This window comes from Ciconia boyciana, chromosome 8 (genome assembly GCF_034638445.1).
Source record: "Ciconia boyciana chromosome 8, ASM3463844v1, whole genome shotgun sequence".
NCBI lineage: Eukaryota > Metazoa > Chordata > Aves > Ciconiiformes > Ciconiidae > Ciconia > Ciconia boyciana.
The window spans coordinates 19101197-19115144 of record NC_132941.1 but is presented as its reverse complement, the minus strand read 5'-3'; the positions used below and the strand labels follow the sequence as shown (position 1 = coordinate 19115144).

Sequence of the window (13948 nt, the reverse complement as noted above, 5' to 3'; positions counted from 1 at the left end):
TTAAGCGTACAACTGAAGTTAAGCTAATGCAGTGTAAGACAGTAAGTCTGCATAGCCATAAACTGGATGAAATAAAAGCTCTCTGAAACAATTGGGCATCTTGTGAATGGATTTCAGTTCCTCACAGGAGATTAACAGCCCTTCTGATTGTTAATATATCACAGTTAGAGACACAGCAGGAGTTGTGTTTGTATTCCTGTTCAGACTGAGCCGGTTCAGGAAGACTAATGTAGCCTGATCATAACACCATTGCAGCAGAGAAAATGCTTTCTTGGGATTTTTTGGTTACCTACCAAATGCGTACAGTCTGTGTTTGTGTGAGCACATGCAAGTATCTGTAAAATGTGGACTGCTGGTCTTTGATACTGTAAAGCACTGCCTCAGCACGGTCCTATCCAAAAAGACTTGCTAGCAAAACAACTGCAGCCATATACTCCAAAAGCAATTGAAGAGGTATTCCTGAGCATACAGGAGTCCCTTCTTAAATCCATGTATTCACATGGGAAGGTGCTGTGATTTAGAAATAGATGCAGAGACTTTTGTCACACACTAAACTGAATTCAATAGGTATGTTTTATATGTATGAAGTTCCATTTAAAAAATTAGGGCTTTCATGTCACATATCTCTGTGGCATTTTCCAGACTGCGCTGGCTCCTTTGTTTTTGTAAGTTGACTAGAATGCTGCTGTATTTTCCTCCTTTTTGTGTTCTGTGGTAGCTAATACACAAATATGTACTGATAATTCACTTTCAATTCAGATATGTGAATTTTGGATTTCTCGTGTAAAATGTAGTTGCTATTTACCTTGTTACTTCTCCTTCGGATTGGCCACATGTGAACTGGATGGCATGAAGGTGACCCCTCTGGTAAAGGTGTTGCATTCATTTTCAGGCAGGGCCAACTTTAAAATTACCTTTTACGATCTCACAGGAATAAGACTGGAAGAAACCTTTCTAGTGTCGTCTTAGCTCTTTGGCCAAAATGTGAACTCACCTATTCTTTTTGGCTTTGAAATGCTGATTCTAGCCTTCTTGTGGGTTCTTAAACACCTTCTCAAATGACCCATTTTAATAACCCAAAAGCTATTATATAACGAGCAGCCATAATTTAGTCCGAAGCTCTAGGGGACCCTTGCAGTTCAGCAATGAATAGTTAATGCAGTATAATGTTTAGCAGGTTATTAGTTTTCACTGTACAAATGCTGATCAGGGAATGCTTTTATAAGGTGTTTAAAAGAAAATGTAATTAACTGGTTGCGTGCTTCTGTTGCAGCTCAAATTGAAATTATTCCATGCAAGATCTGTGGAGACAAATCATCAGGAATCCATTATGGTGTCATTACATGTGAAGGCTGCAAGGTAAGCTTCTAAAATATTAAGTCTTAAAACAGTATTTAGCCTTTTGATAGTGATTATTTTCCTTCCTTTTTTAAAGAGCAAGCATTGCGCCAAAGTTGGATTGGTGGACTCCATTTCAAAGAATATGAAATCAATTGGGGATTCTGAAGTCCTGTTTTTATTTGGGTTTTAAATAGGGCATTTTTGTCACACACACACACACACATATATATATATATTTCAGGACAAACTTAATAAATCAAGCAGTTGTGCTGTGTGTGCCATAAACTCTCTCTGTGAATAAGCAGAATAGGTACAAAAAGATGATCTGCTTCTAGCATACCACAAATAATCTGTTCTATGGATTCACTTGAAGAGGGACTTTGTGGCTTACTTGAATCTCCCTCTCCATTTTTGCTTTGTAAATTGCTAAGAAGCTGTGTTGAAATACGTGAGAGCTCTCCGACTTCTCAATTTCCTTTTGTAATCTGCTTCAGTTACAAATCTATTCTGTTTGGTATGGAAGATGATGCTGCACAAATAGCACATGCTACTGGTGTTAAGCATACTCAGGTCTTCCTGGAAGTAGTGCCTATTCCTTGCAATGCAACCATTGCTGTGTAAGGTTTAGGCTTTGGATTTTTTCCTAGATTTGTACTTTCAGTAACTCTAGTGAACAAGGATTAGAAACACTAGAAGTATTTATATTTTAATTTGTCTCTCACAACCAAGAAATTGGACAATGCTAACACTAGGCCAGAGTGCTGTGAAGCTAATCACTCATTTTTATCACTAGTACAGAATTACAGTGCTAGTTTGGGAATGAGACAGTGTGCCCAGCTGTGCTCTAGCTTGTTGCTTTCTTCATGTATGTACGTGATGCAATCCCATGCTGATAGGTTTTCCACTGTTAATCTACACTTTAGGTGTGAAGAATTTATATTTATGACAGTTTTTAGTCTGTTCTCCTGACATGCTTGATACTACCACCCATCTGCAAAAAGTAACTTCCTTGCTTCCATATTATAGAGATTTCTTTTGTGTTTTTCCAGGGAAGGTTTTTGTGCTTTCATTAACACATTCTCTCAGTCTTATGGAAGTATTGGTAAGTGAGAAGGAAGGAGAAAAAAAAAATCTAAGAATGTTAGAATGATACGGGACAGCACCTTCTGCCCTTTGTAACTGCTGTTGCTATGGAAAATGCAAGAAATGCACTAAAAATGCATTGATAATAAAGTGGTTATTTTTTTCAGCTTTATGTGGTTGAGCAGCATTTACCAAACTTCAGCTGTGTGAAGTGGCAGACATCTGCAGTGAGAATTCTGCTGTATGACTATCTCGTCAAAGAGTATCAAGTTATGTTCAAGGTCCGAGACCTCTTTAATCCTTATATGGTCTGGGACCAATATCCCTGAGAGACTGCCTCAAGATCCATGATGAACATCATTGTCAACAGACTGAGGTTAGCATAATGCTAACGCTCGTCTATGCAGAAAACAGGCCCTTCTCAACATGGCTTGTTGCAGAACAGGAACAGGCTGCCAAAGGAAAGGAAAGTTGCCAGCCGTATTATCTTTTGCTTCATCTTCATGCAGGTCTTTGGCCTTGTGTTCTCCGAAGTCCTGTATGTGAGAAAAGCCCCCACAAAAAGCAGCAGGACAGCTGCATGCAGAAGGAAGCAACAGAGCGCATGATACTCGCAGTCACATTAGTATGTAGCTGGTAGGCACTTAGCACTGCGGGTAAGAGACAGACATATCCATCGAGCGTTCCTCCATCAGAGTGACTGTACTTTCCCAGGAATAAACGCAAACGTGAGTTGTTAGGAGAAGAGTCCTTTGTGTACCTCCAGCAGGTGGAACAACAGATGCTAGCCTGATAGTGAGAAATGCATGTGCAGTTCCTTACGTTTTAGAACAAATGGTCTTCCTTCGAATTCTGTATAAATTGAGTTCTCTGGGAGCTCTGTGCAATCCTCGGTCTGCTTCTGAGAATCCCACCAGAACGGTCAGCTGGGGGGGAAGGCAAGCAGGCAAGTATGCTCAGCACACTGAAACCCATTTGAACCTTGAAAGCAGAGTGTGCATGAATAAGACAGACAGTGTCCCAACAAATGAAGTTAGGCATTTTCTCCTTCTCTTGGAGCAGCAGAATAAAGTTTTCTAGCCATACAATTTCAGGCAGAATTTTAAAGCCAATGAATATCCACTTAGTTAACTAAGTTATTTCCCTTTCAGGAGGGAAATAACTCCGAAGCTTGCTCTTCTTTAATACTAGAGCCCAGATGACCTGCAAGTAGTGACAGATAGGGGAGTGCTAGTAGGCACAAGTCACGGGAAGAGTTTAAATGATCATGGTCTAGACAGCATCTAAAATGCCCTACTGTAGTAGATGGATTTTGTTTGTGCTACGCTCTTCCACAGTAATGTCAACAAAGTCTCACCCAACAGAACTATTTTGGCTGGTGAAAAAGTTGGCATAGCTTGGCTTCTGCCAAATAAGCCAGGTGTGTATTGGTATGGTTTTTTTCCCAGCTTTTCTGTGGCTATGATCTCTGCAGGTTTGAGCATGCTTACATTGCTCTTCATGTTATGCTAAACCTTCTTTTGTAAAAAGTACTTTGCTATGAAGACCTAGTTCCCAGTCCTGTGCTCTGATTCCTGGAGCCGATGTCCTGCACCAACAAACAGTCCCAGAGAAGTCAAAGAGGTTCTGCACAGGTGCTACAAACCCATCCATGTGCATCAGATTGCAGGATCAGGGCCTTAGTCATCAGAAGTGAACAGATGTGCTGCTGCCTTCTCACGCCAGGCCTGTCAAGAATGATCTACAGGCAGCAATAGCAGCAGCAGCAAAGTGGGATGTTTTCAGGTCTTACTGTTTTTCGCTCCAGTTTGGTGTGAACTTTAATGTTACTTAATAGTAATGTTAACTTAAGTTAACTTTACTGTGTTACTGTGTAAATACTAATAACCACCAGAAATAGAATTTATTTAAAATCTAAAGTGAAGTTTTAGTTGGAAAGACCTACTTTGCAATCTTAATCTGTATCATGTATGAAATCACAGACAAGCTCTTGTCAAACTGACTTTTGCTGATCCTGTTGCTCTTCCACAGGTTTGTGAGCCTTGCATTTCACATCATTGAAAGTATTCTGACCAGTTTTTGTTGTTATATTGTGTTTCACATAACTAGAATTGAAGGTTTGTCATGAAGCCAATTAGTGTTTCTTTTAGTGTTTTCATTTCCTACCTTGCTATTATGTTACTGGCTGTTTTTATGAAGTTAGTGGCTGTGTTTTGCACAAACATCATTGAGTACTCCCAGCCTACCAACCTATTTAGCTGAACTCGAATCTGCCTTTAAAAAATAAAATTTAACACCCCCTCCTCTTCTTCCCCCCTAGTGAAAAAATTAAGTTTTTAGCCAGGCTCTGTTTTATACTTTATCTAGGAGGGCTCCTGTGGCTTATTATAAATATAATACATTTTAAAAGAGAGGGTTTTTTTTCTGTCCAACCATTGCTGATGCCCAGTATACAACATATAATGGGGGAAAAGGGAAGATGAGATTAATCATATAAGATGTTTACTCAGAAGCATGGATGAAGAATGACACACAGACTGTACCATGACTCAGAAATAAAAGTTTATTCGCCTGTGTAAGATTGGAAGTACTACTATTGTAGTAGCACTACTGAAAAAACTAGTATCTGTATGGAGCACTTCCTCCTGTTAGTTGTGGGAACCCGTTAACAACCTTTTGCTCTGTATTAGGGACCATGCTGAGAAAGGAGACTGGTTTGTACACATCTAGATTCTTTTCTCATAGCTGAAAGTTGAATCCAGTTCAGCATTGTCAGAAAATACCTGAATGCTTCAAAAGGACATAGCAAAGCATTTAGTTTGAAATGAAGTTTTTGTTAATGAACTATGTCTTTAAATTTGCAGATGCATTTACTTGCTTTTGCTGTCAATAGTGTCAGTTCATGCCCAACTGACTCACAAATGCATTAGTGGGATCCCTCTCTTTACTTGACTGTACAGAATTGGTCTCATAAAACCATCCATGCAGGGCATTTCTGGGCATTTCTTGTATTTTCAAAGGTTTATAGGTACTGGCCTTTGTCTCTTGTGTCTTTTAAGACCTAAGATAGTCTTGTTCATTGTGACTACAAGGAATGTCCGTGTTTGTTACTTCAGAAAACAATACCTGGTGTATTGTCACTTCCCATGTTGCATTACTTTTGTTCATTCATTTCATTCATTCACTTTCTTTACTAGCCAATTTTTCACTAATCGGTTGAACATGAGGTGTCAGATTGGCATTGCAAACATTCACGCTCGAATTGATGCTTTTGAAGTTTTTCTTTTTTTAATTTTTTGCCTAGCCAATTTCAAGCAAAACATGTTAGAAAAGAGATGAGCCATGTTAGAGAAAGGGCTGGTCAGAAGCCTTGTATAACCTGATAAACACAGTCTCGCTCTTGTCTTTATCACATATGTAAAACTGAACATTTTTTCTGTCACTATAACTTTGTTATCAAATACTTTATTAACAAAGTTGATTAAACAATATTGTCGCAGCACTCGCCTCCCTTTACAACTAAAATATGTGCTCATTGTCATAAAAGGGTTAAAAATCCAGTTTGAATGTTCACCTGTCTTTCATATGACACTGTATTTTTCTGATGTTTCTTTGAAGAAAATTTGCGATAGTTTGCTTTAGAAAACAGTAAAAGAATGAACCCCCCCTAATTGTTAATTGCTCAGAATATTGCAAAACTTAATGATACGTGAAAGTCTTTAAGTATTAGCCATAAATCATGGGATTATGAATAAGCCTGTGTTGTCACAGGCTTGCATACAGTCATTCCAAAACGTCTGCCATTAGGATGCAGCAAGGCAGCTGTCAGCTGTTTTCTTGTAATTAAACAGCCAATGAGCAGCTAATTAAGACATATGTGTATACAGAAGTGGAAGTGGGTATGTTAATGAACTGTAGGAATCAATTCATTAAATGAAAATTTGTCAAAAGACCAAACATGAGATCAGCATTTCAGCCTGTGCCGCAGTGGAGAGGGAGTCTGTGCTGTGCCATTTGGGACATCAGGGAAGCACAACTGGCTTTTCCCCTGCTAAGGAGCAAGCTTAGACACAAACATCTGTAATACCGAGCCACTGAGCAGTGAAGTTATTGAAACTATTAATAGACTTTGCGAAAACTGCTATTTACATTTCAAAGTTCTTTTTTAACAAGTTGTTACTCAAACTGACTTGCAGATGAAAAGTTCTTGTGCCCTTTTTTCCCAAACTTGATTTCTTGGCAGCATATGAAAAACCATATATTGAGTTGTATATAAATAGGAGTCTGAAATGCAGAGATGAAGCTATGGCTTGTAATCTGCTCTGCTCTTCTTCTGGCACTGTGTTAATACATCTACATAAAAAGGGAGACATGCAAAGCTCAATGACGCCTCATCAAAATCAGCTGGATCTTTATACTGACATCAGAAGGAGGCAGGGCTCCATGCACTCACAGGAGCGCTCTCTACCAGAGACCTTGGTTCAGACCATGCCATCAGTCAGAGTGGTGTAACACGGTGACGTTTTTTAGGGCAGGAGTAGTTTTGTTGGTGTGTTTGACCAAGAGGGGTCCACTCTGCCTGCGGCCCATTAGGCAATTAGGTGAAATAATGGTTGTGAACATGCATGCAATTAAGAGCATGTGGCCTGGGCTGGTTTGCATAATGCTTGAATGTATACACGTGTACCATGCATGCATCCACCTCCTCCTTCCTGGTGGAAAAATTATAGCTAGCTCTGTGCCTCTGGCAAAAGAGAGGGAATAGAACAATAGAATATAGCATCTCTCCTTCTCTTCTTCTAATAAAAGGGGGAAAAGACCCAACCTGGGAAGAAACTATATTTATATTTACTTACAGAAGGCTCCTGTAATAGGGGCTTCCCCACATGTCTTACAATGATATGCCCAAGGACCTCCAGAAGGTTAGAAAACTCACAAATAAATGACAACAATATGGAAGAACTCTGAGAGTAAAAAACCCTCAGTTTAACTTCATTGTCAATTCAATCCCAAATCTCAGATGTGTCTATTTCTGAGCTCTGGACAAGTTTAGATTCAGTTCTGAGGTTTGAGGCAAGGTTGTTTTTTTGCTTTAGCTACTGCTGATGTTTTCAACATGCCCACATAACATTGTAGGGTTTGTTTTTAAAAGCACTCTACTACATCTCTGGTTTGTAAAGTGCAAGTGCTTTTAAAGGCCCCAGTTTCAGGCAGTTTTGCTCTATTGAAAATTTAGCTTCAAGCTGTAACTTAGCTGATGTATTGAGCAGCCGTGTCTCTAGGGAAAATCTGGAAAAGCAAACAGCCCAGTATTTTCTCCATTATAACACTAAAAATAATCCTCAGCTTGACAAGAATATTCTTAATAAAGAGAAATATGCCAAACTGCCACTACAGACTCAGTGTATGTCCCAGCTAAAGGAAAACATACAGATCTTTGAGGTTATTGGGCCAGGTTCATTTTACATATTGATTAAGCTGACTTTCAGGATCTCACGGGTAGCAGAAGATTTCATACAGTTCATATGTGAGCATGTCACTCAGTGCAACTGTTAAAGTATTTGGAGAAGTGAAATTTTAAGGGACTGATAATGCAGAGATGCAGAACCTTGATCAGTAAGTCACCGGTCAGGTCGATACCTAATCCCGTTTTTCTAGTGAATCGCATTGCACTTGCGCGTGTACTTGCACTGGAGTGATGGGCTCCACTAAGGGTGCTAACAGAACTGGAAATTAAGCCATTTACTTACCTAAGAGTTGGTTCCTCCAGAGGGATCAGTCATGATGTTGGAATGGTTGAAATTTCCATGGTATTTCAGGTTTTCTTTAGGGTGAAATGCACTCAATCAGAGATTAATATGTGCAATACTTTGTCTCAGTGACAATCATCTCACTATTTGATAAACATTAAAAACCAGTTGAAAGTTCAATCATATAGAAACAAAGACCGGAATAAATGGGTGAGAAACAATGTACAGGAAAACAGGATTCAAGACAGGCATACTCAGTTTTCTCTTTTTTTTTATACTCCATGTTTCCCCATTAAAGCTTTATTAAAAGGGGCATAATTGACGAAGACTGGTGCCCTCCTCATAAGATGGAGCAGGGGGCTTTATCTCAGTGTTCTGTCATGTTTCTGTCTGTAGGAAGTTTGCTAGGAAGTCTCTTACTTGTCATGCAGAAGTCCTCCCTGTTGTTTATTTCACCAAGTGTCTGGACAGAGTATGCATGTGCTGAGGGATTCCAGAATGTGGCCTTTGAATAAATAAAAAATTGGTAAAAGTCCAACTTTAATTAAAAGGTGCCCAGCCTTTCTGAGGAAGTATTTTCTTTGCAGCAGTGTTAATTAATCCATTATGTGGCAACATAAAACTAAACACTGTGCTCACTGATCTCAAATGCCTCTTTAGAGTGACTACATCTTGGGAGAATCCTTGTGAAGTAGGTATTACACACACACCAGCTTATGTTTGGACAGTCTGTGGCAAAAAGATGAAATGAACTTCAAAGCAAACAGCTGGCATAGTGGTTAATAACATGCACCATTCTGATGGAGAACTAAGTTGTAACTACTGCGTAACCTTCCAGCGCTAAGTTTCTTTGGAGATGGGTCTACCCACTGCAGTTGACTCAGAAAAGACATAATACATAAAATCTGTTTCAGCTTCCCCCCCTCCTTAAATCCTGTGCCAAGTTGACAAAACCTCAGTTGTCAGCATCAAACTAATTAAGAAAAAATATTTTTAAAAATTGTTCTTTGTAGAAGGAACTGCTCAGCATCATGCTCTGCGTTTTTAAACACATACATACATTGGTGAGGCTCAACATCAGAGCCTGCTATTCTCATCTCCAAAGAGCAGAACAGGATAGCAGCTGTTGAATTAACTAGCTGTTGAATCCTCCCTATTTTGGAGATCTATGCTGACCTAAGAAAGATAGGAAATGAGGGAAATCTAGGTCTATAATTAGTTTTATCTCATTTGGAAAGAATCGGTGTACCATATGTAATATGGGATTTGTAAAATGGGTGAAAAAAATGTGTAATTCCTTTATGTGTCATAACACCTTTTTATGAACTGTTTCCTACTAGTTACTGTTTTTTGTTTGTTTCTAGGAGAGAAAAAAAAGCAAACACCTCTTAACTCCCTTTAGTTGACTATAGTGCACTTGAACTTCATTTTCTATTAGGTATGCTACCTTTCAGAGTCTTTATTTGCTCCACCAGTTAACAGCTTCTTGATTTGTATTTTGCAATTGTATTACAGGGCTTTTTCAGGAGGAGTCAGCAAAGCAATGCTACATACTCCTGTCCTCGTCAGAAGAACTGTTTGATTGACCGAACTAGTAGAAACCGCTGCCAACACTGTCGATTACAGAAATGCCTTGCTGTGGGGATGTCTCGAGATGGTAAGCTCTGCTAACACATAGCTTAATTGCAAAAAGTAAAATAATGTTTAGTATACTATGTGTTCAACTAAAACAGCATAGGATTTAAAAGTTAATTGTGCATTGGGCTGATAGTTGACATCATTGAGTGGTTTTTGTATGTTGCTGTATATTCACATAAGTATTTATAAATCAGGGCATGTATGAAGTTCTTGGATTTATTTTTTTTCCTACTCATCTATTATAGTTCCCAGTTAAGAGCTTTGCATCTGGTCACTTCTTGAAGATGCAGTTTTATTCTAATGTTAATACTTTCTCTATGTGTTCATTCCAATTTAAGTGACATACTGTAGTTGCAAGCAACACTTTGATTGCCATATTGGTACAGATCAGAACTGTTTCACAATATATAGAGAAGTTTAAACATGTATGTAATGAATAATGGAAAAATGCAAAGAGAAAATAGTTCAGTGTTTTTTCACAGATAGAATTCTGAAGAAAATGTGTTCCAGTGCTGTTAATATTAAGCTCAAAATTACACCTAGCGTAATGACGAAAACCCACCTCTGTAAAATGGAAGCTTATGCAACTCAATTAGAACTGGATTTGCAGCTGATATTTGCACACCTCCCCCACAGATGTAATGAAGCTGCCATCGCTTCCCCAATTTGAAGATCTGACTCAGTCTTTTCCCTTGCAATAGTGACAGCAACGCTATGTGTTCTACAAATACATATGCATTACTCTACGTACATGAGGCCTGATTAAGGAGATCATTTTCAGATTACATTTACTTCTTGAATTACAATGTCTTAATTCTTTTATTGGGCATGAAACTAAAAACCTGAAACGGTTGATCATGTAATGACTAGTCCTTCCGACATGTTTGCTTTCCTGTAGGAAAGTACAAGGTGGTAGCCATCTTCCTAAATGATGAGGCTTTTACAGCTGATACAGGTCCCAGAAATCACATACCATGTTCTTAGGAATTCCTTGGATGTACCAAACCAGTTGCTTCTGACTTACGCTTAATAGTAATACTTCTCAAAGTAGTAATAATTTTGTGGAGAGTTATACACATGCAGGTGTGCACACACGTATAGTTTTAACAGTAATTTACCAGGTAAACATTTTTGCTTGTCCCAGTAAGCTGCACTGAAAGCAGGTTCTGTGGTTCTTCCCATGTGCTTCGGTCCTAATATCAATAAAGCTTGCTTTTGATACTCTTTGAGATAGAGCCCACATGTTTATACCTAAGTCTAGCTTCACTCTGTAGTACGAATATACAGCTAGTAGGAATTGGACAGTTCATCTCAGGCCAGCATATTCCGTTTTAGCTTCGACTTTTCCAGGTAGGACTTGAATGCTGAAGAGATGCATCTGTCAACTTCGGTGGATATATAAGATAAAATCTTTTTAGTATAGAAGTGGAAAGTTAATGAATTAAGCTAAAACAGTGACTTCTGATGGTCCATTTAAGTAGCATGTTAAAACGGTCTTTTAAAGAGTAGATGCTGCAGTTATGTTAGCTGTAACTGACAAAAGTGATTCTTAGGTCTGCCCATCCTGCTGATTTGCCTTTTATCCTGTGTCATTACGTGTAAAGACCCAAGACAATTAAAATGCGGTAGTGGATTTGTAGAAATGTAATATATTGTGTGTCTGTATTTCAGCTGTAAAGTTTGGTCGAATGTCAAAAAAGCAGAGGGACAGCCTGTATGCGGAGGTGCAGAAACATCGGATGCAGCAGCAGCAGCGAGATCATCAGCAGCAACCAGGAGAGGCAGAACCACTAACACCAACATACAATATCACCACCAATGGGTTAACAGAGCTACATGATGACCTCAGTAATTACATTGATGGGCATACCCCTGAAGGTAGCAAAGCAGACTCTGCAGTTAGCAGCTTCTACTTAGACATACAGCCTTCTCCAGATCAGTCGGGTCTTGATATTAATGGAATCAAACCAGAACCAATATGTGACTACACACCAGCATCGGGCTTCTTCCCTTATTGTTCTTTTACAAATGGGGAGACCTCTCCAACTGTGTCCATGGCAGAATTAGGTAATGAGAGAGAAAAGCTTCCATTGTAATTGTCTTAATAGTACCCTTTGGATTAAAGTGACACATTTAGCCAGGTGATAGCGAGAATGCTGCTTCAGTACAGCTGTGAGCATGTATAGGCATTCTTCTGTGAAGTGCACAATACCCTAATCGGGGTACATGGCGAACACCTTACGGAATGGGACTAAAAATCCCAGGAGCTTGTGGTTGATCAGCTCTAGTAGCCTTGCTTTTGTTTTCAGTCCTCGTAATAGAACCCTTTGAATACTGATTAACAAGCTAATTTTTAGTGCTGAGCAAACAGACAGAGTATTTCTTTATTTGCAGATTATTTTTGAACATTTAATCTTTTTCATTACCTCAGTACTCCTATTTTCTAACAAAAAGTGATGAGGCTGATTTTATTCTGCTCTTTATCTGTACCTGGGAAATATGAAACCAAAGCACCAGTCTAATCTGAGGGCAGGTCTCTTTGCCACTGGTTGAAGAGAATCTGGCCCCAGATACTTCAGAAAATTTTTGAATGTAGCAAGTTTTGATAATTTCCCTAAAAGCCTTATAATGGCCACATTAATGAGCACATTTTACTTCAAACTCTTCTCTGAATGATTACACTGGGGCTGAATTCCACAACTATGACTTGTTAACATCTGAGACTCGAGTTAGAGCGTGCTGTGTGAACTGGTTATACACAAACTGGAACAGGACATTAGAGAAGTGGCTTTAAGATTCTATTACTTATATAAGCAGTCAGGCGTTTAAAACAGTAATTTTGCTTGCTTAAGCAACATTTTTGCTAATTATTCCATTATGAAAACCTAAAAACAGCTTGAAAAATCAGGTATTCCAAGTTAATTTTTTCTCTTTTTGCTAACTTTTTTTAATTAGAGGCAAGTACATGATATGAAATGTTGCTTGTTTTTTTCTAGTTTGTTCTTTTGAGAAATTTTGCAGAGAGGAAGGGACAAGAAGGCTTACTTTTTAATGTCCTTATGTTGCAGAATTTAGTTCTCTGCAATATAATTTATTGTGACAGACAAAATATTGTGTCTGGCTTGAGTTCAAATAGCTTAATTTACAGATAAGTAAAAATGAGAAGAAAAAATTAGGAAAAAAGCTATGCTACCAGCTTTGTCGCAATCAAATGGTTGTTAGTAGTCTCGTGGGAGTTATTAAAAGATCTACATTAAACCCACAGAAAAAAATAAAGGGCTTTTCCTTCCTAGGCCAGGTGCTGAGTTTGGAACACTGGCCTAAAATAAGCTTGTCATGTTGCTTACCTTTACTTACATAGTACTTGCATTTAAACCCTACAGAGCATGATTTGGGTGCCCAGCATTGACACTGCCAAACAATGTTTGAAGAATGTTTGTCTTCCAGACTAAGGTTTCAATTTAGAAAGGTGTGGCTGTTCAATGAAAGTATTTAGGTGTGTGCTGAAATACAGTCCAGAACTGAGGCCCAGGTTTGTGAATAACACGGTAATATTTCACCTTCTGTATCCTGCAAGGGCACAGGTATAATGCTGTCGGTTGCTGCTAGTGAGAGCAAATGTTTTAAGTACACACTTGTTAAAAAAAATAAAAAATAAAAAATTGCTCTGAAATACATGAGAGCTATGATGACAACCAAATTATAAACTACCTTATATTCTACATTATTGGCTGCTCAGGTAGCACATATAATCTGATTTTACCTCAGCTGTATGCTAAAGGCTTTTCAGGTAGTATCTTACATCAAACTATTAATGCAGTAAGTGTGATACTAAACAGACTGATTGGTCCAGCAGTTCAGTTTGTAAAGAGTTGGGTTTGGTCGTTACTAAACAAAGCAAGTTTTACAGAAGATATAATGCTCCAGTCCCTCAGAATACCCCCATGTTGTTAATGACCACTGTTCTTGTTCATTTTAAGCCTTCCTTTTCAGTGGCCTATCCTGCAAAAGCACCAACTGCAGAATTGTGTGAGAGAACTCACCAGGCCTCTCTAACTTGTCACATGCTAAAATGGGAGAACAGACGCATGTGAAGAGTCAGGGTAGAAAAGAGAAAGACACAGTAGAAGTGGAGT

At 38.7% G+C, this 13948-nt stretch overlaps 1 protein-coding gene and 1 long non-coding RNA gene across 3 annotated transcripts in view; one reads left to right on the top strand and one right to left on the bottom strand.

The window, feature by feature from the left end:
- Positions 1–13948, bottom strand: part of LOC140655384 (uncharacterized) — a 42739-nt gene that overhangs the window by 8056 nt on the left and 20735 nt on the right. Inside the window, exon 3 of the long non-coding RNA XR_012043762.1 lies at positions 8175–8248. This is a non-coding gene — a long non-coding RNA (uncharacterized lncRNA). The remainder of the gene's footprint in view (positions 1–8174; positions 8249–13948) is intronic.
- The window catches only part of RORA (RAR related orphan receptor A), a 69320-nt gene that overhangs the window by 43204 nt on the left and 12168 nt on the right, over positions 1–13948 (top strand). Inside the window, exons 2-4 of one of the 2 annotated variants that reach the window (XM_072869837.1) lie at positions 1274–1359; positions 9690–9831; positions 11484–11690. In XM_072869837.1, coding sequence (XP_072725938.1) covers positions 1274–1359; positions 9690–9831; positions 11484–11690 — 435 coding nt within the window. Of the gene's footprint in view, positions 1–1273; positions 1360–9689; positions 9832–11483; positions 11880–13948 lie in introns of both variants that reach the window. The other variant, XM_072869836.1, reaches the window with a different exon arrangement.